The sequence below is a fragment of the Podarcis raffonei genome, chromosome Z, assembly GCF_027172205.1.
Source record: "Podarcis raffonei isolate rPodRaf1 chromosome Z, rPodRaf1.pri, whole genome shotgun sequence".
In the NCBI taxonomy this organism is placed as follows: domain Eukaryota; kingdom Metazoa; phylum Chordata; class Lepidosauria; order Squamata; family Lacertidae; genus Podarcis; species Podarcis raffonei.
The window spans coordinates 50500260-50527480 of record NC_070621.1 but is presented as its reverse complement, the minus strand read 5'-3'; the positions used below and the strand labels follow the sequence as shown (position 1 = coordinate 50527480).

The 27221-nt window shown below is 43.5% G+C and overlaps 1 protein-coding gene across 1 annotated transcript; it reads right to left on the bottom strand.

Annotated features, from left to right (window-relative positions):
• Positions 1-319: 319 nt before the first annotated feature.
• Positions 320-27221, bottom strand: HPRT1 (hypoxanthine phosphoribosyltransferase 1). Its single transcript, XM_053374326.1, has 10 exons — positions 27204-27221; positions 20996-21068; positions 15160-15266; positions 13310-13493; positions 11151-11216; positions 7817-7834; positions 7164-7246; positions 5160-5206; positions 4048-4124; positions 320-1306 (listed from the first exon to the last, which is right to left on the bottom strand). Exons 2-10 carry the CDS (start codon positions 21041-21043, stop codon positions 1259-1261), a joined length of 678 nt encoding a protein of 225 aa, XP_053230301.1. The 5' UTR covers positions 21044-21068; positions 27204-27221; the 3' UTR covers positions 320-1258.

Genomic DNA, 27221 nt, shown 5'->3' with positions numbered 1-27221 from the left:
CCTACCTGGAAAGAGCAATAGAGAACCAACCACCCATTTAAAAAAGCCCACAAAGAAACAAGCTAAGGGGAAAAAGAATAAAAGGATAACTTGCAAAGCATCCTCTGATGGCCCACACATGGGTGCTTAGTGAACAACTGATCTTTGCCAGGGCACTGGTTGCACTGGTTTCATCTAGTGCAGAGCGCTGTGCCCTCTGCCTGGGGCCCACAGACCTTGCTTCCTTCAACAGAGAGGGAAGGTGTAGCGAACCCTGAGGAGGCATATGTACCGCAGATGTTTTGGCAGATGGAAGAGGCCAGCGCAGTCGTCAAGGTGCTACCTTTGGAGAAACAGCCTTTATTTAAAAGTATGTTGGTTGTGCATACAGTCAACATTACAATCATTTTTCATTGAGGTGAAATACAGGAAGATAGTTCTGAAAGGCAGTTTTGCTCAACTGATGGAGAAGGGAAAGGAAAATTAAGACAGAATCCACCTGGAGCTTGGAGGGGACAATCCTGATGTGAATCAATTCCCATTTTCTTCTCCCCTTGGGTTTGTGTAAGAGAAGTTCCAGGTGGACTATACAATTAATTTTATAGGAGGTGAAAAGCCTGGTAGCTGCTTCAACATTCTATATGTCACTTGCTCTCTTTTCAGGCTGAAATGGCATTATTTTTTGTGCAGAGCTCCTGTAAGAGGCAAGTAAGGCAGAGAAAGCAGTTTAGCATAACATTATCCATACTCCTTCAAGAGCATCATGCCTCTGTCGTAGGGTGGTGGCACACCCTGGATATCCAATAATCACCTTAATTTCTGCTTTCATTACTATATAAAACTTAAATTACTTGGTTTTTTTAAAAAAAATATTACTAATATAATTTCCCATCTTAAAATGCCTTATACATTTACAGTACTTAAAACTATTTGAGTTCTGAAGTTTAAAAGCGGGGAGGGAGGAATATGTTTGGGGGTCAAACACACAGCAAATCCCACTAGGAAAGGAGCTAGAATCAGTAGATTCATAGTGCAATTTTCTTAAAAAAGGAAAGAGAAAGAGAGAACACACAACGGCACCCCCTTTTTGTTTCTCAAATGTAAATGAACAAGACGAGGTTATTATACTGTACATGCAATAAGTTATAGCAAGCAAATGACAACAAAGTTGGAGAACTCTACAATTTTAAGCTGGTGACCAGAGCCAAAGGCAGAGGAAAATGGACACTGTGGATGCACATTTCAAAGTCCCGTAACTGTGGTGCTGGAGCAACTGCTGTCATGCCTTGTATTTCTGTTTCCCAGTCTCACTTATGACACAAATGTGCTGAAAGAGAGAGGGTAAAAGCACTGTGTGGATTAGGAGTTTAACAGCTAGGAGATGAACAAACACTCTGCAGAGCCTGTTACCACTGAGTGTGACCAAGAAATAGGACCCAGGGGACATCTCCCACTAGGGCCTTCAACATGAGAGAAGCTCATCCCGTTCTTCATAAATACACTGGGGGCGTGAGGAACTGCCCCAGTAGATGCCCCAAGCAGAGCACCCTCTTTTTTTGGAAGGAGAAAAGGAAGTGAGTGGAGGCATTGCTGCAGTCCTGGCATAGCTCCTTCCCTGCCCCAGCATGGGGCGCCTCTCTCTCCTCTCAAACACTGCCCAAAGAGTTGGCTCTGCATTTCTAGGGGGTCCTTCAAATAAGGGCCTATCCTTCCCACTATAAAGCCCTGTCACCATACACTTTCCTTTCTATCTTAGAATTGCCTTAGAATTCTTGGGATGCATTCAACGTAGGGCTATGTAACCTGCAGGTATAGAGCAGTATACAAATTTAATAAATAATAAGAATAACAGTAAGTTCAATCAGCACAAAGATTTATTCTTCTGCAACACAACTTCCCCTCCTCCCTTCCCCCATGAGTCCCCTAAATCAGTTCTAGGGGTTTTCCCAACCCTCTGGAGAAGATCTGGGGAGGAGGGGGAGAAGCCCCATTTTGCTAGGGTAATCCTTTTGCTGACAGGAAGAGTTCACAGAATAACCACCATCTTATCAGCCACTAATGACTCCCAGGGTAAGTAGCTCTATTCCCTGCAGTGACAAATTATTTGGTGAATTTATTTCCAAATAACTAATCCTTCAGTTTTTAAAAGAATCCAACATTTCCAACTCTTGAAACTTGTATTTAGGAGCAACTGAGCGCTTCACAAGTCCTTGATTCTGAATTACTCTTTTCCAAATCAACTGCAACATTTCACATTCTTTTAGAATTGTATCCGTGACTAATTAATGTGTATAAATTTACCCCTCAAGGACTGACTACCCTTCTGTAAAATAATTTAAAAAAGGTAACGGAAAAGACGCCTGACAGCTCATGATAAAAATAAATGGTGGAGAGTGAAGCACAGAACCTGTTAGTCTGAGAGACAGCAGCTGCAAACCCTGGACAAGCTGACACAAGAGGGGTGAAAAGGACAGTCCTTTTTTTTTTAATCTTCTGTTCTTATTTCTACTTTAGGAAAAAAAATTACTGTGGTGTTGGTGAGGAAACACAACATTGTGAGAGAGGTTCATAAAATTAAGCTTGGAGTACAGAAAATCTCCCCTCAGCTCATAATACTTGAATTTCGGATCCCCTAATAAAACTGACAATAAATTCAGGACAGACAAAGAAGTAAAAGACTTCTTTACAAAACACATAATTAACTTTCCAAATACACAGCAACAGGATATGGGGATGGCAAGTAGCTCAAACAGCTTTAGAAGGGGGTTAGGCAAAGTCCATGACAGTTCACCATCATAACCAGGTTCAGAGGCAGCACATCTCTGAGTTACAGCTGCCTGGGGTGGTGAGAGGGGTGGTGCCACAGCAGAAAAGGCCTAGTGCATGGTGGGCTTCACAGAAGGAAGCCTAGAGACAGACCACTGTGTGAAACAGGGTGATGGAGAAATGGACCTTTCACTGACGAAGCTGCAGGGCTCCTTTTACCTCATTATCATCAGGAATGGAACCTGAAGGGGTAGTTATTCAGTCTAATTACAGCAAGCCACAAAATTATGATATTCTGCAACACTAGCATCAGCTTGGCTGCATGGATATTTAAAACAACAGAAGCTATGTCAGCTGTCTCACCTGGCCAACTCAGTAGATTCTAAAATGGCCATTTATTTATTATTATTATTATTTAATTTATATATATATATATATATATATATATATATATATATATATATATATTATTTATTATATATTATTATTTATTATATATTTATTATATATATATTATATAATTATTATATATATATTGTTATTTATGTTTACATTCCACTTTCATAAAGTATACCAAGGAAGCTTACAACATACAAACTATAATAAAATATAAATATATATAAGAAAATAATTAAAAACATCAATAGAAATTCAGTAAATACTAGTTAGCCTTTCTTGCAAAAAATGCTTTGAGACAGGCTCTCTGCCCATCTCTCCTGGGAAATGTCACACTTGACCAATAAGGCTTAAGGATATAGAATTGAGGTTGGAGGAGAACCTAAACTGCTGTCAGGTTAATGGGGTTGTTTGGGAGCCCTACGGATCTTGGTGGGAAATACAGGAAACAGCCCTTCTGCGCGGGGAGTGTGCGTAAGCCCCCTCCACCCCATTATGTGCCTGTAAAGTTTATGGCCAGCAGAGCTTGGGGTTCCCCAAGAGCAGAATATGCGTCTGCCGAAAACCTCATTCTGGCATTTCTCTACCCACCGGTAAAAGAAGCAAAGGAAATGTTGCACCAAGGGGAAGGGGGGCTGTGGCTCAGTGGCAGAGCATCTGTTTTGCATGCAGAAGGCCCCAGGCTCAATTCCCAGTATCCCCAGTTATGAATGGAAAAGACCTTCTGCCTTGAACCCTGGGAAGTTCTGTCAGTCAGCACTGAAAATACTGGACCAGTGGTTTGACTCTGCATAAGCCAGTTCCCTACGTTCCTACTTGACAGTAAAGATCAGGCAGAAGAGGAGCAGGGGGCGGGGAATACTCTTCCTCAATTTATACAGAAGACAATCTTTGTTCATTACTTACATTTAGATCTCTGAAGTATTCATTGTAATCTAGAGCATATCCCACCACAAACTTATCTGGTACTTCAAACCCAACAACTGTAAAAGAGCCAGAATTCATCAGTATGTTAAATTTGGGCAATGTTTAGATAATCATATTACATTATTTGGATTATTCATAACCAGTTTCCAATTTGATAATGCTGCCTATTGGCATTATTTAAAAAATGTAACAAGGATAAAACAGGGAGACATAAAACTGACAGTACATTCTGATACAGGGAAAAGCTACACCATGTCCAAAGGAGTGAGACAGTAGGGGCTAGGTGGTAAAAGGTAAAGGGACCCCTGACCATTAGGTCCAGTCGTGGCCGACTCTGGGGTTGCGGCGCTCATCTCAATTTATTGGCCGGGGCAGCCGGCATACAGCTTCTGGGTCATGTGGCCAGCATGACTATGCCACTTCTGGCGAACCAGAGCAGTGCACGGAAACGCCGTTTACCTTCCCGCCGGAGCAGTACCTATTTATCTACTTGCACTTTGACGTGCTTTTGAACTGCTAGGTTGGCAGGAGCAGGGACCGAGCAATGGGAGCTCACCCTGTCACGGGGATTCGAACTGCCGACCTTCCGATTGGCAAGTCCTAGGCTCTGTGGTTTAACCCACAGCGCCACCCGTGTCACAGTAGGGACTAGGTGACAAAGCCCCAAATGAGTGGAAAAACACATACCACTGAAAGGAGTTAAATTATTGCAAAAGCTGCAATTTAAGCTGCAATCCTAAACACATTTAATAGGGAGAAAGCCCCACTGAACACAGTTTGGAGTAAATATGCCCAGGATTGCACCGTTACCCATTTCACAAGTCCTTCAGGTATCTCTGCTTAAACACACTGCAAACCAAGTACAGTACATATCCACAGAGGCCAGGTCACTCTCCTTAATTCTGCTCCAGCTCCTATAATTCTTTTCTGTCCTCATTTATCCTTCCCTCCCCATTTTGTAACATTACAGTTGTTCTTTAGGCCAGTGACTCCCTGCAGTCAAATTTCATCTACTTTCAATCTGAATATAGAGATTTTTACATTGCTTTAAAAATGTATATATTTTAAGGTGCACTGAACACTTCACTTACAGTCAGGACGGTATCCTACACTTCGAGGTGTTCTTTTGACCAACAAGCTGTTAAAAAGACCCCAAAGCAAAAAAAGTAAATTGTGGGTAGAAATTAACTCATGAAATGCACTCCATGCTCCCTGCATGCCAAGCCACTAAGTTCTGTACTCCCCCACTTCTATATCACAGTGGAAACACTGAATCTGGATTACAGTGGCAGTTAGAGGGTTCTTTCTACAGCCAAGTTTTAAGTGAGCAAAAGGCTGCTCTCCCCTTCATGGATCACTGCCTTGCCGTGGCGAAGGGGCTTGAATAATTCAGAGAAGCTATGAGCTATGCCGTGCAGGGCCACCCAAGATGGACAGGTCATAGTGGAGAGTTTTGACCAAACATGATCCACCTGGAGCAGGAACCGGCAAGCCACTCCAGTATCCCTGCCAAGAAAACTCCATGGACGAAGACAACAGGCATATAAAAGTTATGACGCTGGAAGATGAGCCCCTCAGGTTGGAAGGTGTCTAACATGCTACTGAGGAAGAGCGGAGGACAAGTACAAGTAGATTCAGAGCTGATGAAGCGGCTGGGCCAAAGTCGAAAGGTAGCTCAGTTGCGGATATGCCTGGAAGCGAAAGGAAAGTCCAATGCTGTAAAGAAAAATATTGCATAGGAACCTGGAATGTAAGAACCATGAACCTGGGTAAGTTGGATGTGGTCAAAAATGAGATGGCAAGAATAAATATTGACATCCTGGGTTTCTTGTCCCACATAGAGATTTCTCAGGAGACAGATGAGGTGATCAGGCACTCCCATTTATTTAAGAACTTGCCATAGTTTGCTGTGGTCAACACAGTCAAAGGCTTTTGCATAGTCAATGAAGCAGAAGTAGATGTCTTTCTGGAACTCTCTAGCTTTCTCTGTAATTCAGTGCATGTTTGCAATTTGGTCTCTGGTTGCTCTGCCGCTTCGAAATCCAGCTTGCACTTCTGGGAGTTCTCGGTCCACATACTACTTGAGCCTTCCTTGTAGAATTTTAAGCATAACCTTGCTAGCGTGTGAAATGAGTGCGATTGTGCGGTAGTTGGAAAAGACCCTGATGCAGGGAAAGATTGAAGGCACAAGGAGAAGGGGACGACAGAGGACGAGATGGTGGGATAGTGTTCTCGAAGCTACCAGCATGAGTTTGACCAAACTGTGGGAGGCAGTGGAAGACAGGACTGCCTGGCGTGCTCTGGTCCATGGGGTCACGAAGAGTAGGACATGACTAAACAACAACAAAGGCTGCTCTTTGACCAATTGTGTATGAGGAGGAGCAGGCATTGAAAAGTATTCTCTTCCTCCTTCAGTGGTGCCAGAAGGGGAAATTCAGCACATCACCGTTCTGTGCCTGAAGCATCTCCCCCCTGCCTAGGCCCCTGCACTGCCATGAAACTTGTGCAGCAGAAAAGTGCCTTTACCTATGCTCAAAATATACTGTGGACAGTGGGAGACTTTCCTCAAAATATACAGAATAAATAAAGAAGTTTGTTTAGGAAGGCAGAGTTATTCTGATCATTAAAGTTAAAAATTAGTATTTAACCTAGCTACTGGGTGAGATGCAAGAGTCATTGTACTAAGAACGCAGAAGGTCTACTAAGAGTAAGTATAATAGGTGGGTGTTTAAGAGAGAAGTGATCCAAGATGACACTCATTTTTAGACCAAAAACTAAACTGTTAAAACCTTTTAATAAAGCAATTTCCCTTAGACTAGTTCTCTTTGTTATTCAGTCTTGGGCAGCTGAAGCATCGAGGTGGATTGAGAGCCCACTGCTTTTAACTATGGGCACCTTCATCACAAAGGCAATGATCAATATCCAGCACAAGCAATGGAGAAAAATTAACACCCTCCAACCTTGCACTTATTAACTCCTAAACGTAACTGACCTCAAAAGGATACAAAAAGATGTGTAACTGTACCACCTTTTTTCATCATTCTGCAAAAGTTCCTGAGAAAGCAAATTGTAGCAAGTGCAGGAATTAAACATACCTGGCTACTTTCACCATCTTTGGGTTGTACTGCTTAAGCAGAGACAGAAGAGTCTTCATTGTCTTACCAGTGTCAATTATATCCTGACATTTAAAACAAAAAGAGCCTTGTGAAGTGAAGCTGCAGCCAAGTACCTCTTACAGGTTCATAATTAACTAAATCATACATACGAGGAGGAATAAAATTCAGGGTCATTTGGTGCTCATTTGTGTCTGTCAGTAATTAAAGGGGGGGAGGGATGAAGGGAACATATCCGCAAATGGATATGGTCCCAGAATTTGAAGTGCACACCAATACTTGATCAGCTCTTTACATGGTCTCCACAAGAACAAGAGCATTTTTGTGTAAAATATTAACAAGCTCCAGCTGAATTAAGTCAAAATGCAATTAAGCAGAATCAGTTCAACAATGCATTCTTGGCTATCCATCTTAGTAGTAAAAAAAACTGCATGTGAATTAAGTGTCCCCCTGATGGCAGCTGCTTGTACAAGAGAAATTGCCTTTTCTTTTGAGAGAGCTTTAATCCATACTTTAAAAGCTTAGGGACAGTTGTTGTTCTGGAGTAAAATGGTGCTACATTATTTGTACTGGTTTCACAGCATTACCTCAAATCATACCTATTAAAAAAGGAAAATGTAAACTGTTGTACTTACTTCTACAATCAAGACATTCTAGGAGAAAGAGAAAAATAGAAACTCATGAGTAATTGCTCATGAGTTTAATTAAGTCAATACTTGGTTTCCAATTTATATTTATCCAAACCTTTTCAGGATGCCTGTTTTTCATTTTTCATTTCCCTGATTAACCAGCACACAAATATAGGTGGATACTTCAACTATGAAGCAAACCAGCAGAAAATGGCTACAAAATTATGCGACTCAGGTTTCTACTGCTCATTAGCACAAACTCAAAATCGAAAGTTTATCATAGTTCAGAAATAAAGTACCAATTTCAATGCAACAAGTTTCAGAACCAACTGAGGGGGCGGGGAAGCATTAGTACCAGAGGAAATACAACATGTGCCAGATCCTATTCTTTCTAATGCACTGATATTGCTTAGCTAGTTTAGGCACCTTCTCAAGGGCAAGCTAACAACAACAAAAATATTGAACATTCATCATCAGAACAGCTTTGTAAAAATTAGGACAGCCCTGGATCAGTAGCAGAAGGTCCCAATTTCAATGCCTGGCTATCCAGGAGGGGCTGGAAATGTTCCATCTGAAACCCTGCCGAGAAATCGCTAGTCAGGGAAGACCATCCTGAGCTTGATGGATCAATGGCCTGACTATGTATAAGGCAGTTTATAACTAGTGCCACATTAGAATTCAGAACAGGGAGTACTCATTCATATTTTCATGAGTTGTCTTCATATTTAAAGTAGAGAGTGATTTAGAACTGAATCATGTACCTAAATGTGAATGTGCTATCTATCCATGAAGAAGTTGAGTAGGGGGTGAACCCCCCCAACCCCCACATAAACAAAGCCTAGAGGTTGCAGAGTGCAAGTAAGGGAGCACCCAAGGCCCTAGAGGCATCATTGGTATGGTCACTTGCAGACAGAACCTCAAGACGTCCTGTGCAATCCTACATCTCTATATCTTACTGGGAGGCACAATCGGAAGCCTTCTGTGAAAGCTTAGAGAATAACTGATAGCAGGGGAGGGGTTAAGGTTTTCAAAAATTTTGTATGATCCTTATAGCATTACTTGCTACTGTCATTAATATTTACTGTTAGAAGTGAAACGTTTCACACCTTACATGACAAATGAAAGTTGAATGTCTTGACAAGCAGCTCTGTTTGTACGGCAGAACCAGGAGAGGGGAGACGTAACAGAATATTGCAACAGCCTTTGGGGGACATTTCTTGCTCTATACAGCAGTAGGCACAAAACAGAGGATGAGATGAATGCTGCTATTAAACAGAAGCAGCACTACAAAGAAGACAAGATGCACTTCGGAAGATGTTCGAGTGCAGGAGTGGGGAACCTGTGGCCCTCCAGAGACTGTTGGAATCCAACCCACATCAGCCACTGCCAGCACGGCCAACCGTCAAGGATGATCACAAGGAGTTGTAATCCAGCAGCATCTGGAGGGGCACAAGCTCCCCACCCCAGAATTATATTTTAAGAAGTCTTATCTTCTCAATACTGTAAAGATAAGGGGAAGGGCTCAGTGGTAGGGCAGCTGCATTGCATGCAAAAGGCCCAAAGTTCAACACCCTCCAAGCCCCTCCAGGATCAGGTTGGTAGGTGATGAGGTGACTGGAAGAGACTCTTTGCTGCCAGATATCCTGCGGAAGCATTGCTAACTGGAGCAGACAATGCTGGGTTAGGGGGACAAATACACATACCACATTGGAGATACAGTGGTACCTTGGCTTACATACGCTTCAGGTTACATACGCTTCAGGTTACAGACTCCGCTAACCCAGAAATAGTACCTCGGGTTAAGAACTTTGCTTCAGGATGAGAACAGAAATCGTGCTCTGGCGGTGCGGCAGCAGCTGGAGGCCCCATTAGCTAAAGTGGTGCTTCAGGTTAAGAACAGTTTCAGGTTAAGAACGGACCTCCGGAACGAATTAAGTACTTAACCTGAGGTACCACTGTATTGCAGGCTCGGTTCCATACCACCACAATAAAGCTAGTATTGCAATAAAGCAAGTCACACTTTTTGTTGTTGTTGTTTCCATTTGGATATAAAAGCTATGTTTACACTATGCTGTAGTCTAGGCAAGGGGCCCCTGCAACCAAGGGCAGGAGGAGAAAAACCCAGCTCCAGCCCTGGCCAGCTCCACTGCTGTGGCCAGAAGAGGGGGGGGGGGCTTTCTTCCACTGGAAGTGAGTGAGCTGCCTGCAGCTGCACCCTGGTCCTCGTAAAGAGCAGTATCTGCGGAGTGCAACAAAGTGAGGCACGATGAAAGGAGGCATGCCTGCAGTCTGACCTGCAGCTTCCTGTGTTCCTTTGAAGATGTATCAGACTGCAAGAGCTAATCCTAGAAACAAAAGTGTCAGGGGAAATAAAAAACTTGAAACCTGAACCAACAAAATGCCACAAATAAACATAATATGCCTACATCTGTGCCAGGCATATTCTGTTCACAGGTTGCACTTCACTGATTCAGATTTCAAGTCTTATACTTTGGTTTTTAAAATTGTTTCCTTGACTTGATTACTGTAGCATTATGTTTCTTTGGTCACAGTTGTCTCCTTTTATACTTCTAAAGTAACAAGACTCCCGAAGAGTATTTGCAGTTTAAATTTGAAAAAAGTTGTCTTTTGTAAATGTTAGCACTTGCTACTAAGAAACATTATAATAGAACATGGCCATATCAACTGCATGCAACACCTTAGGAGCAATTTCCCTCATTTTTGTTCCAGTGTTCCATGCTGCAAAGTCTGTTTGTGGAAGGCAATCTAAATTTGAAAAAACATTTACAAAAGACAACATAAGCCACATCCGTCAGTGACTACTTGATCAAAACAATAGTCTTGCCTAGTCCTCATTCCAGCAGTGACTCTCAGGTGCCTCTGGGGACTTACAAATTGGGCATGAGGATAATAACCTTCCCCAGATTTTGTCCCCAGCATCTGGTATAGAGAGCTCTGCTGCTTCTGTATAATGAAGTTCTACTTCACTATAACAGCTAATAGGAATTGATGTGTTTTTTCTCTATGATTTTTTTTAAGCCCCTAAGGAAGGGGCGACAAAAACATACACAGCAATTGTGCTGTTGCAAAATACAGCCAGCGAGAGAAAGAGGACCTTGCAACCTGGTGCATGTGCACTCTCACCTTTATTTGCATCTCACAGAATGGATTCAATTGTGCTCTGTCTTTAAGTGTAACTAATTGGTGATGGAAAATTAGTAGCATACAAAAGTGCTTCACAGAAATTTCCGTATCTATCTATCTATCTATCTATCTATCTATCTATCTATTTATCATCTATCTATCTATCTCTATCTATATATCACCATTTATTACATACCTTGCCAGTCAAGGTTGAGAGGTCATCCCCACCAATTACCTTTATATCACCAGTGGACTGGTCATTCTGATTTTAGAGAGAAAAGAAAAAGAAAGGGTTTGGAGGAGAATAATAATAAAGTGAATCTTCACTAAACACAAAAACCAACCAACCAACAAACAAACAAACCAAAAGCCCTACTCGAAAAATGAAGCTTTTAAAAAGTTTGTAAATCCTGGCTGGCAACATTCACCATACAACAGAGGAAGAGGAAAATTTTCCCAATCCTGCACAGAATAAGGCTCCCTCTTTCTTCTTCTTCTTCTTCTTCTTCTTCTTCTTCTTCTTCTTCTTCTTCTTCCTCCCATCAGGTTTTTTTCAGAAATGTGAACTCAAAGTGACTTGCAAAGACAGGAGTGCTTCTCCCCCACCTTGACTAAGCCTCTTAAAAATGAACATAAAACATCACTCCCACCCACAGTGGAACACAAAGCTGTCTGTCTGGAAGAGACAGTCAAGGATGTACCAGGGACTAAAAAGGCGATTGACAGAATGGATAGCTGAAAGTACATCTACATTATTTTTAAATATGAGGACATACCAAAGTGTAAAGGTACAAAACATGTAGAAAAGAAGGCACTTAATGTTTCCATTTGTAGTTTTAAGAAGAAGGAAGCTGTCATACTTGTATCTGTGCTTTTGACAGCAAACAAGAATTGCCTTTAAAAATTGATGTCTAAAAAGAAATATACTATCACTCATGTGATGTCAATACCCTACTTTGTAAACCTGCCTAATCCCAACCCTCAAAACTCTGTAAACAATTTAATTTCTAATTTCACAGACAACTCAAGCAAATTATAAATTTATGTTTCCAATTAGGTTGTTTCTACTTATCTCCCCTCCTTTTTGTGTACTTTAATCAGGTCCTTAGTTAAGGGGAATGGGGTCACAGAAGTATAGTGCCCTGATCACAGAAATAATATACTCCATATGTGCTTTTCAAATTCTTAGTTTAAGTTTTTCTTATATGACTTTAAACTCCCAAGTATTTTCTGTTTCCTCAATGATAAATGTTACACTGAATGATCACCTACCTTCTTAAAGTAAAAGAAAAACCTTTAATAATCAAAAAATAAAACCAAGCACATAATTTCCAAAAGCAAGTTGTTATCCTCCTTGGACCTAAGTCTCAGCTAAATGTTAACATCAATGGTATTCCTCATAGAATCACAGAACTGTAGAGTTGGAAGGTGTAGGATGTAAAAATGTATTGTAGTCAAATACAACATTCCCACAATACGCATGCAATGTATCACTCAGGAGAAAACTTGCTAGTTCCTCCTGAGCTGGGACAGACTTCCCTTGCATGTGTCTTAGTGTGGGTGTGGTCTGTTCTTGGACAGATGAGCACATGGCCTCCATGTTCCGCCTTTTTTGTTTTCCATTTTTTGTGTTCCTAAGAGTTAGGAGAAGTGACTGCTGAATCACAGCCACTTGAGACTATTTCCCTTATGGGATAGTTCACATTGTTATAGGCTGTTCTGTAAATTAAGTCTGCCTTCAGGGATCTTATTGTGAACTGGATGATTGTAAGTAAACTAGTTTTATGTTAACTTTAATCATATGGTTGTGTCTATTCTTTTAGGAGGGATATAAAAAGGGAAACCAGGAATCCTAAATAGTGAGGCTCAGACAAGCCTGCAACTAGCTAACTGCTGTGTAATTTAAAAGGGAGATTGTTTAACAACTCTGCTAAGTTATGGAACTTGCTTATGCAAGTTAGGAAGGATATAATAAAATAATATATCCCCTCAAACATCCCCACAGAAGGGACCTCCAAGAGTCATGTAGCCCAACCCCCCACAATGGAGGAATCAACTAAAGAATCCCTGTCACATGACTCTCCAACCTCTGCTTTAAAACCTCCAGCGCCATTTGAATAGGACATGGAAGATGCAGCAGGCTTGTTTGCTCCTATTCCAGAAGGCAGAACCAGAACCAGCAGGTTCAGATTACAAGAAAGGGGACCCTGACACAACATTAGGAAGAACATTGTGACAGTAAGAGCCGTTCAACAGTAGAACAGGCAGCCTTGGAAGGTGGCAGACTCTCCTTCATTGGTGCTTTTAAACAGTGGTTGGATAGCCATCTGCGTGAGCGACTGCAGACACACTTACGCAATAGCTCTTCAGCCTGATGAAGTCAACGGTCATAGGGATAGACTTGTCACTGTTTCGATTCAGGGCTTTGATATAATCCAGCAAGTCAGCAAAGAACTTGTAGCCCCCTTTAAGTACACAGAGAGCCACGATGTGATGCCCTCCCATACTCTGCATGATTTCTCGTGCCAGTCTTTCTGTTCTGTGGAAAGAGAAACAAACTAATTTGCCACACCGAGCCCAGTGCCAGGTCTCTCTCTCTCTCTCACACACACACACTTATTTCTACCATTTCTAAACCAGCCTTCCTCCAAGGAGATTCCAGGGCATATACAAATCTATATCATAAGAATAATAAATTACAACATAAAAATATAAAACTAGTCCAAAAGACCAACAGTCAGAACATGAGTTAAAATCAAACTGCTACTCTAAGGCCTGCCCAAAAAGATGTGTCTTCACACCACATGGAAAACTCAGTAAGAAAGAAGTCAGCCATAGTTCTGGAGAGAGGATAAAAAATATATGCAGATGGGGCCTTAAGACTATTAAGACTCTTCCCCACACAACTGCCCATTGAGTAGAAATCACGAGTGGGATTGCAAGAAGGGTGTCCCAATAAGATTTCAACACCCAGACTGACAAGTAACAGGAGAGGCCCTCCTTCAAGGACTTGAGACTGAAAATTATTCTCATTATATCATGTTATTATTCACCCCCACTGGCTTGGACAAACCATGGTAAGCATTCATGCACAGATAAAGCCAACAGAGCATCTTTCCCTGATATTGTATTTATCTCCCATCTGACAAAATAGGGCTATTTACTGGTCAGTGACATTTCTGCTTTTTCTCACTTGTCAAGGTTAATCTAATAGCAGTACTGCCAAACTCCCTTGATTTTACAGGGCAGCATGTGCCAAAGTAAATCTCAGTCTCTGCCTAGTTACTGGACAACTTTCAAAAGATATGAAGCATACAGGTCTTCAGAAGGTAAATTAATTCACTTTTTAAAGCATATTGCAGCTTGGATTAGTAAGGCACCAACAATACACACCGGAAATTTAGAAACAAGGAAACAGAAAGCTGTTCAAATTTTTAAAGTTCTGTGCTTTCAAGATTTATACACCAGTGTGTCAGTGAGGAAACTTGTTACCTAATATATACACATGCACACACTTAATTTACAGTATGTCCTTATATCCCTTTTTTCATTAACATATGAATTATGGGCAAATTACCTGTCTTTTTATGGGTCAGGAACTGGTAACAATTTGCTAGAGGTGCAGAAAATTAGAGCAATGGTTCCCAAGCTTCACCACCTCAAAATTGCTGATGGACCACATAAGGATTTTTGTTTGCTGTAGCAATAGTAATGTACTCCACTAGAAGCCATTTGATTTGCAATTGCATTTTTACTTCTTATATATTGTACTTTTTGTATTACAAATTAAAACCCAATATAAGAATTAAAAGACACAATAAAAATACTATTACGAATTAGTATCAATATTTAATGTGATGGATGTGCCATCTCCTGTCTTCAGCCACAATCTACATAAATGCTGTGGACAGGCTGAATGGAGCAGTCATCCGCAGACCACAATTTGGGTTCCACTGAACTAGGAAGTCCAACCCAGGAGGAGCTGTGTGCTCCTCAGAGCATTGTGTTGCTGGCATAGGAGATGTTCCCTTCCACAGCAACTGCCTTTACTGTGTACAGAGGCAATTTATCTACACTCCAGTAAACCAGACACTGCTTCCAAGCAAGCTGCAAGAGCCACCATAAAGTAAAACCTCCTTAGAACAAACATGCAGAGGCTTGCATGCAAATAATCGTTTTTGAATATTGCTGAGAGTAAAACAAACCTGTCCATAATAAGCCCATGAGGAATATATACTTTTTCCAAATCTTCTGCATAATGTTTTGGTATGCAAAACAAGTCTAGGTCATATCCTTGTTCATCATCTCCAATCTAAAAGGAAAACAGAAAAGGTGAGGTCAGGTACAATGTGTTACATATCCTCCCAGAGAACAAAAATATATAAAAAAGCCTATAATCTGGGATTACTCAAAAATTCAAAGCTATAATCTATTGGCAGAGTGTATGTTTTGCCTGCGTGAGGCTCCAGGGGGCTTCAACTATGGTATTTCCAAAGAAAAAGATATCGGGGAATGGATTTTATTCTGTTAATTAGCTTTGAGATGAAGGAAAAATATTTTGATGCAAAGATAGTTTGTGCAGTTGGGGTGGGTTATCATTTATAATGGGAAAATGGGAAAAGTTAAATAAAAATAATATTGAGAAAATATCATCTACGGACTAGGCAAGGCAATGAGAACTTTCAGAGCTATGGAAGAGTCAGTGGGATCAATAGAGGACAATGGTGCACCATTTCTGACTTGAATCCTCAAAATACATGACAGCAAAGCTCCACAGCAGAGCATGCAAGTACAGTTTTCTCCTCCCCACCCTCCAGCAAAGAGGGCTCCTCCAGGAAGGCAAGCTGGATGATGTATATTTGCTGCTACTCAGGGGTTTATCTGCCACCACAGCCTTCACATCCTACTCAGAGACTCATTGACTTTGGGAGGAATGCACCAGTTGAAAACTGCAGACAACTACAATCTCCTCCCATCTTTGAACTGGGAATCGTGATTCTGCTACAGGCATACTTTAGCACCAAGAGAATGCTGGGCACTGCACAGAACGCACAGCTGACCAGGGACCAGGGAGAGAAAGTGGGGAAGGGTTGAGGGGAATCAAGTGGCAGGGGAGGAAGTAGTTTGGGAGAGGCTTTGGGGAAGAAGTAGACCCTGAGGAGGACAATACAGTATTTGTGATTAGGTATTATGCTGAGGTGGCAAGAATTCACAGAGGAACTATACCAGAAAGAAATGGATGTCCCATACACCCCAGGTAGTGTGGTTACTGACCTTGTTTTCCCTGTAATGATGTATGGAAGTGAGAGCTGGACCATAAAGAAGGCTGATCACCGAAGAATTGATGCTTTTGAATTATGGTGCTGGAGGAGACTCTTGAGAGTCCCATGGACTGCAAGAAGATCAAACCTATCCATTCTTAAGGAAATCAGCCCTGAGTGCTCACTGGAAGGACAGATCCTGAAGCTGAGGCTCCAAGACTTTGGCCCCCTCATGAGAAGAGAAGACTCCCTGGAAAAGACCCTGATTTTGGGAAAGATGGAGGGCACAAGGAGAAGGGGACGACAGAGGACGAGGTGGTTGGACAGTGTTCTCGAAGCTACCAGCATGAGTTTGACCAAACTGCGGGAGGCAGTGGAAGACAGGAGTGCCTGGCGTGCTCTGGTCCAGGGGGTCACGAAGAGTCGGACACGACTAAACGACTAAACAACATTATGCTGACCCTTTCAGTTCCCACATTTCTGAGGCTTTTTTGAAAACAGCAACAACAGAAGTTTTTTTTTTTTGGAGGTGGAATTTGATTTAAAAAACCTAAAAGTTTGAGAAAAAGCCAGGATACTCCACTACAAGCAGCTCCTAAAATAATATAACCCCAAGATATCAAAAACAAAACACTGTTCGGAATGTTTAAAATATGTTAGAGAATACTGAAAACCTCAGTTTCAAACAGCAGTAAGTGACTAGACCTTATTAGTCCTAGAGATACATTTGGCGACTTTTAAAGGCATGGAGAGGTGCATGTTCCCCTTATCAAAGCACATACTGATGATGTGTGTGTGGTTTTTTAATTGCTTCTGCTACCAACCACACTTGGCTGTCCTGTATGCCACTGAGCAGCAATGCAACTAAAGAATCCCTCGTTGTGAATTATAGTCTCATGAGAAACATTCTGCAGGTAGAAACAACTAATTTGATTGCAGCAGCAAGCCAGACGCACTTTTATGCAATGGCCTTGAGAGGAACACCATGCTCCTTTGCCTCTTCATAAACCAATTGGTTAACACCCACATGGCAGAAAGAAACTGAACCCGGCTTGTGATAAATAGATGCTGAAAACGTGTCTTAATGTTCCACGGAGACTGTAGCACTTGGAACAGAACAGCCTTCTCCAAACTGGTACCCTCTAGTCAAAAACACCTGAAGGGTGTTTATAAAATATGCTGCAGCAATCCATAAACAGCAAATGTTTAGATTTATCAGAAGGCTTGTGCAGAACCCTGTTGGCTCTGCATTTATTATTAGGTTCCTCAAATAACATTTTCTCATCTTTCCACTGAACTGAGCATTTCAGTTCATCTGCCAGAGATAGAGGTTCTATCAGTGGGCATTACTGGTGTCTGGAAGACCCCAGATTGGGTTCCCCTACTTGCAGTGCCTACTATGAGAGAATTTATTTCTTTATTAAAATTTCTATACTGCACTTCAGCAGAGGATCACAGGTGAAGGGCCAAATACATAACATAGTAAAGAACAAAAACAACAATTCAAAAGGCTGTAGATGGCTAAACTAGCCAAGGCCTTGGGAGAAGAGGAATGTTTTTGCCTGGCACCTAAAGATATATAATGAAGGTGCCAGGTGAGCCTCCCTTAAATGCCACAAACAAGGAGCCACCGCAGAAAAGGCATTCTCATGTTGTGGCTTTCTGGACCTCTCATGAAGGAGGCACACAAAGAAGGGCCTCCGATTATGATCACAGGGTCCGGGTAGGCTCATGTGGGGAGAGGTGGTCCTTGAGGTATTGCGGTTCTGAGTCAAAACGCAGCACTTTTAACTGAGCCTGGAAAATAATTGGCAACTGGTGCAGTCGGGCCAGGATTGGTGTAATATGCTCAAACTGGCTTGCCCTGGTGAGCAACCTGGCCACTGAATTCTGCACCAAGTTTCCAAACCGTCTTCAGAGGAAGCCTCACATATAATGCATTGCAGCAATCAAACCTAGAGGTTACCAGAGCATAGACAACAGAAGTAATGTTCTGAATCCAGGGAGGATTTCTTGGCTGAGTGGTTTCACCACTGCCTCCTTGAAGCGGGCAGGGACCACCTCCTCCTCTTGCAAGACGGTATTAACCACTTCCCTGGCCCAGCCAGCTGTCCCTCCCCTGCTAGTTTCTATCAGCCAGGAGGAGCAAGGGTCCAGAGCGAAAGTGAGTGCCCTGACCGATCCTAGCACCTTGTCCATGTCTTTGAGCCTTACTAACGGAAACTCATCCAACACAACAGGACTAGACTGTGCTCTGGACACCCCTCGAGATTCATCTGCTGTTAACAGTGGCGTCAAGATCCTGGCAGATGTAAGCAGTTTTATCCAATGCTTTGCAACCAAATCACAGTCAGCTACTGTCTGTTCTCCCACCTCCTTTGCTCCCAACTGTAAAAGGTCCGGAACTACCCAGAAAAGCTCTGTACTGGACAGCACAGTATTAAGCAAAGGCATACTTTGCTATCATTCACTGCCACTAAGTAAGCTTGATGATGATCGCTCGCCAGTGTTCAATTGCATTCCACTGGAGTTTTCATTCATTTGCGTTCAAGCCACCTCCAAGCTTGTCTATGCCCTAAGCTCTGCAGTATATCAGGGAGCCAAGCTCCTTGCATAGAACTTGACCAGCGTTAAACAGCAACTGATCAATCCAGACTTTTGTACCCCTTCAATTCAAGAAGTAGGAGTCAGGCAGTGGTAGCGGTTCCTCTATGAACATCAGTTTAGAAAGCCTGGGTTCAAATGATAACATAAAAGATGCCATGTTGCTGACATTTCAAAGTATTTCACCAGAGGAAACTTTGAGGTTCCCTGACTTGTGGTGATGCCCCTCTCTCTCCCTACTAAATCTGGCTTTTGACACCCCTCCTTCATTCTACCCCTCAAGTTAATATAATATAATATAATATAATATAATATAATATAGGTATAAGTATTGTATACAGTTGTATACTGTATACTTATGTATTGCAGAAAGAAAGAATAACTATCCTGAGATGAGGAAAACTGAAATCCAAAATCCACTTTCATAGTAAGTAAGGCATTGGGTTAATTTAATGAAAAATGTTCAAACTTATGGTGTTGTCTTATCCAACTGAACATGCTGACATGTTCAGTTACAGAAATCAGTTGGAGTCCTTTTTATTTGCATCAAACCCAAATATGGCTAGCTCAAGCTAATGAAGTCAAGGACACACAAGAAACATATTTCAGAACTTGAACAGGAAATTACTCATCTTCACATGTGCTTGGTGAGCACAGTCCTATGCACATTTACTAGGAAGTAAGCACCACTGAGTTTAATAGGTTACACAGCACAATCCTAACCATGTAAATGCAGAAGTAAGTCCTACTGAATTCAGTGGGGCTTACTCCCAGGCAAGTGGGTTTAGGATTGCAGCCCAAATGTGTCTAAGGCTGCAACATTAAACCACTTACCTAGAAATAAGCTGATTGACCTCAGTAGGCCTAATGTGTTTTTTTTTAAGAACACAAAAAATAGTTGCATACTTTTGTAGATATTAACTCTGGCAATATCCATATACAAACAGATAAATTATTGTAATGGTTTGATGCAAAAGGCATAACTTGAGATGAAGGCATTCTGAATATGCCCAGAAACCTGATTCTTTATTTATACCTCAAAAAATCATCCCTAGTATATTAGAAATACAGATTATGGTCAGGGTCATGAGTGCTTGTACAAGTTAAGCCTTCTATCCCTTATCAGTAACACTACTGAAAAACATCGTTTCCCCCCTTTAAAAACCTCTTTTTCCTTGAGACACCAAATGAATATCCCCCCTCCACTTTAAACTCTTCAACCCTCCCCAGATTAACCTCCAGTTTAAAGCCATTCACCTTCTCCTTCCTTCCTCTTTGAACCCTATTAGCTGGGGGTACATATTAATTCCCCCAACTCTCTGAATGTAACAAAATCTTTTTTCCTTCTGTTCCAGGTTATCATTCTCCTCTCCAGAGTTTCCTGAGGAGGCCCTAACCCTGCCCTCCCCCAGCACCCCTTCAAAAAGTAGGGATGTGGGGAGGAGGGCTGACCCTGGTCCAAATCAGCCTCCCCAAATTCAGCCGCACAACCAACTGGACGCACCTTCGCCTGCCCTGCCTGCAACAAAACATGCCTCTCCCTTTTTGGGCTCTGCTTCACTCCCAAAGGCAGCACACTCTTCCTATGTCAACCAACTGCCCCTTAACAAAACCTGGAATTACGGTATATAGCCAGATTCTTAGAAATGCTGGTGGTGTGCCTCTTTATCTGTTTGAGTGTTTTAAACTTCTTGTACATTATAATGCATTGCAATCATCCCCTTCCCCTGATTTTAGAGTTTTATCACATTTTGTAAACCGATCTGAGGCTTTTAAATGTGTTTTTCTCTTTTTGGGGGCCATCAATTGGTGTATGAATTTTATGAAATAATATATGCAAACTATCACAATCATTTTGGGGGTGGCGTGTGGAGGGGATAACTACGGGGGAGGTGGAGGTCCACAAGGGCCTCTCCCCCCTACCTCCTTTTAAGCGGACCCCACATCTCCAGACACCCTCAGGGCCCCCACCGCAGGCTCCAGGCCCCCTGCCCTTGGCCTTCCAGCACCTTCCCACGTGATGGGTCCCCCACCCCAGCTACCCACTTGGCGGGGCGGGGGAGAAAGCCCCGATGCCCCCATGCCTTGCAGGGCGGGGGTTTGAGGGTCGCCCCCCGCCTCATGTGGGGCTATGTCCGCAGCCCCCTCCCAGCCCCCTCCCCTCTCGGCCCCTCACCACGATGCAGGCGGCGCTGGCGCGGGGGTGACCGCTGTGCCCGGCCATGGCGGCGTGGGAGGGAGCGGCCGGCCGGCCGGCGAGGCTCTCCTCGGTCGCGGGGCTCCGGCAGCGGGGAAGGGCCGCTGGGCGGCTGCCGGCGCGGCGGTGCGGAGAGACGTCCCGGAGAGGAGAGAGGGAAGAAGGAGCGGCGCGCTGGCGGGCCGGCAGCAACCGCCTCAGCCCAGCCCAGCGCTGCTCGTGAGGAGGACGCCTCCCGCGACGCCCGCCGCGCGCAACATGGCCGCCGCCGCCGCCGCTGCCACCAAGGGAGGGGGTGCGAGGGCGTCGTCGCCTCAAGGCCTCACGAGAAACAAGCCCTGTGGGATGTCACCCCCATAGGTCTCCACATAAGGTGAGGGGAAGCAACGCCCCCCTTCCCCGCCACACATAAATAGATATAAAAGAACAACAGCGCCCATAGATGAAGCACACACGTGTGTGTGTGTGTGTGTGGAGGGCAAGGGAAACTCAACACCCCCGTATAAAAACGAGGGCGGTCCCCACCCCAAATAAATAATACTAAACGAACAATCAAATAAATCGAAAGTAAGTACTCGCAAAGGAGGGTACTGACACACACACATGCACTTAACTGTGCTGAGATTATCTATCTGTATATCTCAGCACCCTCCTTTTTTACGAGTACTTATTTTCGATTTATTTATTCATTTATTATTCATTTATTATATATATACATAATATGAGACTTGTCCCTCCCTTAATAACAATGGGAAGGACCTCAGCACTCTGCCCCTTATTGACAGCCTGCTTGCTTTGAGTTCAGCTGACCATTTTATATGTGACTACTCCAAAGTAACCCTCGCCGAGATCAACAGGGCTGGGGTGGGGTAGTGTTTTTTTTGTTTTGTTAAGATCCCCTATTTTTCGCAGCACCCCCCAGGACAGCGTTTCTTCATCGCCCCCCCCCCTCCACAGAAGACTCCTGGGGTCGCCCAACCCGCAGCTCCCTCTTCCTCTCCACAAGAGCCCTGGCGGTCCTTTCCCTCCTCCGCCTATTTGCTTTGATAAGAAACCCTCCCAGTTTGCTCATGAGTAAGCCTGAAAGGGTGCAAGGGGCAGGTCTGCTCCAGATATGCCTCACGCAGGCAAGGGGTTGGTTTATTTTCTTCTTCTGTTTCTGCAACATCTTCACAGTGTGGTTGCCATCAGAATGCCACCCTGTACCCACTCTCCCTCAATTCCACCCCAATTTACGCTTTCCTGGTGGAAAGCTATAAAATAATTTAAAAATTGTCCAGTAGCACCTTAGTTCTGTGTATAAGCTTTTGTGTGCACATTTCAGTGTATCTGAAAAAGTGTTCATGCACACTAAAGCTTATATCCAGAACAAACCAACTGTCTCTAAAGTGCTACTGGACAATTTTTTAATTTATTTTGACTGCGTCAGACCAACACGGCTACCTACCTGAATCTAGAATTTGGGGGAAAGTTGATAAACTAAAAAGAACAAAGGTACATGTTGCCAACAACTGCTTTGTGACATCTCAGCCACTTATTTACAATTTCTGGAAGCACCATTATATGTATTTTAGCTGTCAGTGTGTCTTGCTGTTAACCAGGAGGTTGGTGGTTCAAGCTCACTCAGGGACAGCTGTGGCCAGGATTGCTGCACTGCAGCAGGTCAGACTGGATGATCCCTTCCAGCTCTATAGTTCTGTGATTCTGCTCCAGTCCAATACTAGGCTTCTTTATTCTTTAGAAAACATATTTAGCATTGGAGCAGTGCTTTATTTTTTGGTCAAAAAAGAAAAAAGAGGTGCCCGTATGGCAGCAGGTGCCAGTGCTCTTTTATCTCTGGTCAGGGACAGAGGGTGGCACTAGGGAGGGAGTTGTCGTCGCGCCACCCCTTGGTGTGTGGAGTGCCGCAGGGCGCAATCCTCTCCCTGATGCTTTTTAACATCTTTATGCGCCCCCTTGCCCAGATTATCCGGAGCTTTGGGCTGGGTTGTCACCAATATACTGATGACACTCAGCTTTATCTGCTGATGGATGGCCACACCGACTCGGCCCCGAACACACTGACCAGATGCTTGGAAGCTGTGGCTGGATGGTTTCATGGGAGCCGATTGAAACTAAAACCTTCGAAGACAGAGGTCCTCTGGCTGGGTCGGGATGGCATAGGGATGAGGGACCAACTCCCTTCTCCTCTTGCGGGGGCCCAATTAGTGCCATTGCCTTCCGTTAAGAGTTTGGGTGTAATCCTTGACGCCTCCCTTTCCATGGAGGCGCAGGTTACAGCAACAGCCAAGGCGACATTTTTCCACCTTCGCCGCATCAAGCAGTTGGTCCCTTACCTTTCCCGCCCCGACCTGGCCACAGTGATCCATGCGACGGTCACCTCCAGGCTTAACTACTGTGATTCGCTCTACTCGGGGCTGCCCTTGAAGCTGTCCCAGAAACTCCAGTGGGTGCAGAATGCTGCAGCGAGGCTCCTCACAGGGTCTCTGCCATGGGAGCATATTCACCCAGTGCTTTTCTAGCTACATTGGCTCCCGGTGGAGTACAGGGTCAGGTTCAAGGTGCTGCTTTTGACCTTTAAATCCCTCCACGGCCTAGGACCCTCGTACCTACGGGACCGCCTCTCCCGGTATGCCCCACGGAGGACCCTAATGTCCATATACAGCAACAGCCTAGAGGTCCCGGGTCCTAAGGAAGTCAGATTAGCCTCAACCAAAGCCAGGGCCTTCTCAACACTGGCTCCGGCCTGGTGGAACGCTCTGTCTCATGAGACCAGGGCCCTGCGGGATCTGACTTCTTTCCGCAGGGCCTGTTAGACAGAGTTATTCCATCTGGCCTTTGGCTTAGAATCAGTTTGATTCCCTCCCCCCTTTTCTTTTTCCTTTCTCCTCCTATGATGAGATTGCTCCCTAATTGTTTTAATGTTGTATCTTAATCTTTTAAATTGTATTTTAATCAACTTGTTTTTATTATTGGTTTTTAGCTGCCCTGAGCCCGGTCTTGGCTGGGGAGGGCGGGGTATAAATAAAAAAATATTATTATTACTCTACTCTTACTAGTTGGTAGCTTGGGGGGGGAGGGTCCTTCTGGATTCTCTGCTGTCGTTTGAGGCTCAGTTGGCTTCAGTGATGCGGAGTGCCCTCCATCATCTTCGGCTGCTGGACCAGCTCCCCCCCCCCCAATCTGGACATGGACAGCCTATGCTCTGTCTATGCTCTGGTAACCTCCAGGGTGGCAACAGGAGAACAGGCCTTTTCAGCAGTGGCTCCCCATTTGTGGAATTCTCTCCCCAGGGAGGCTCACCTGGTGCCTTCATTATATACCTTTAGGCACCAGGTGAAAACATTCCTCTTCAACCAGGCCTTTGACTGACTAAAACATCCTATATCCTTGTATTTTTGTGTTGTGAACTGCCCTGAGAACTATGGATGAAGTGCAGTATACAAATTTAATAAATAATAATAATGCTGTCACAAAGTAAGCACAAAATGCATGTTTTGTTTTAAAAAGGCCATTGACTATACTTGAGATGCTTAAGAGAAACAAAACAGAAAGGGCAACCCCCCCAAAAAAAAATTGCATCACCTGGTGATGGATTCAGATGTATGCACTTCTTTAAAACTGCTTCAGCAACATTTGGCAGACATAAAAGTTGCTAAAAGCAAGTCTCTCTATTCCCACCACCAAAAAGCAAACAAAGGATTGCAGTGTTTCCAGATGGCACATCCATATATTAATTTTTTGTGTTTGCCCTCTGCAGTGGTTATATGAGGGTAATGGGAAAATCTATATTCAGCATGTTTGGGATAGGAGGCATGCATTGTTTATCAGAGAACTAAGTAGGATAGCCATATATTAATCAGGTATTTTTTTAAAACATACAAAAAGGAACTGCAGCAAAATGTTGTAGTGTGGAATGTGCTCCAGGATACCCTGTCCTGTTCCTCTTCCACGTTGACTATCAGTCAGTATTCCACACCCACTGAGCATGTTGAGTTCTCCCTGGGCTGCTTCTTGCCTTATTTCCTTCCCACCCCTAAATATTTTTAGCTGTTATATAGAACTGGCATGTGTGTGTGTGTTCCACTTTGACCTTTCACTAGGCAATGCCTTTAACTTTTGCAGAAGATGGCAAAGATGGTTTATACAGAGCTTGTAGGAGGGGAACCTGTGGCTTTTCAAAGACAGCATGGTCAGAGGTCAAGAAGCTCCCCAAGCCCCATCTAGGCTAATATTGCTCTTCTGCAGCAGAGGATAACGTGCTGGACGAAACCCCCACTCAGCCCTCCTAGATCACACCATGTGCCTATTCAGAGCAGCATCCTGTTATCCACAGTGGTCCATCAGGTGCTTGCCGCTTTCCCTTGTCCTGATGTGCCCCACAGGTTAAAATTTTAAGGGGAGAACTATGTATGCCACCCTGAGCTACTTGAAGGAAAGGTGAGATAAAATTGCCTGATATAACTGGTAGTGACTCCCTAGAAACTCAGGTGGGGACCCTACTGGTCCTGCCATTTCTTGCAGTTTATTCATCCTACTAGTGGGAAATGCTGAAACATGGGGATCGTCTGCAAATAAATCATATGTTACAGACCCTCCCACTTCACCTTAGCAGTTACACATGAAATTTGGTTGCCAGTATTTCATTGCGTCAGCAAAATAATTGAATCTCAGTTCCACTTCCCACTTTCTGGTTGACTGATTGCTTTGTTGGGGTGGGTGGTTAACATTATCATCATTCTGCCACACAGCAGTTTAAAAGCCCTCTTGATTCTGGCAGCATTTGGTAGGGCAGCACTCCAAAAGCAGAAATAATTGTTGAAGTTACAGGAAGTTCATTAGCTGGCTTAAAAACATGAGATTTACTCAAATGATCTATTAACATTAGTGCAGTAATCACTGGGATTTCAGACTCAATGTGGGACATAGCGACTCAGAAAAGCTGAAAAATTGGCCAGTGCCAGGACTGGTACTTGTTAATTTCAGAAAAGCAAATGAAATGAAATGAAAATGTAGGTGTCAAAGGACAAACTGGATACCCCACAGGTAGAAGACCATGAGGAGCAGGCAGGGCCCCCTGAGTCCAATGCTGAGGATCCCCTTGGGGGGTTTGCTGGACTGATACCCAAAGAACAACCTCAGGACACAACATGTCAGAAGAGGAGGTGGACTCCCAGGCCTTGGCAGCTCCAGTGCCTGAAGCTTTAAGTTCTGGCTGGAGAGCGACAGCAACACATGCATCTATGGACCCTGGAGTCAGTGGGCTACTTGTAACATAAGGGAGCATATTCAATATTAAGCGGCATATTTTCAAGCAACCCCTATTCTTCTTTGCTGTCAGCAGCAGTGGTTTAGGAGGCAAGAGTATAATGTCTCTTTCTTGAGCCTTCTGCTTGCCGGAAACAACACAAGACTCTGACTCCTTCTTGGCAGCTCACTTCCAATATTGCTTTTCCCGTTGTTTTTGCTTTTGATTGCAGTGATTTTATAATCACTGCACCCTGCCCTGAACTCTAGACGGGCAATATGCAGTAACCCATCCACAAAGAAATTTTAACCATTGTCCTTTGCCTCAGGCAGCAAAAGGTCTTGGAGTGGTGCTGAAACATGCATGCAAGCGCTTTGATGCCGAAAACTCCAGACTGCGCATACAGGAACAGTAGTTTCAGCCCCTGTGTTTGCCAAGAAGACATGTTTTAATTGGTGCCATCCTGTGATGGGCCAAAAGGGAAATAATAATAATAATAATAATAATAATAATAATAATAATAATAATAATTTTTTATTTATACCCCGCCCTCCCCAGCCAAGGCTGGGCTCAGAGCGGCTTACAAGCAATAATAAAAACAAGATGAATGATTACAACTTAAAAACAAAAATAAAATACAACATTAAAATAATGGAACATTAAAATATTAAAATTTAGCCTCATCGCAGGAGGAGATGGAAAAGAAAAAAGAAAGAGAGGGAGGGAGGGAATCAAATTGGCTGCAAGCCAAAGGCCAGGTGGAACAACTCTGTCTTACAGGCCCTGCAGAAAGAAATCAGATCCTGCAGGGCCCTGGACTCATGAGGCAGAGCGTTCCACCAGGCCAGAGCCAGAGTTGAAAAGGCCCTGGCTCTGGTTGAAGCCAATCTAACTTCCTTAGGGCCTGGGACCACTAGGGTGTTGTTATTTATGGACCTTGAGGCTCTCCGTGGGGCA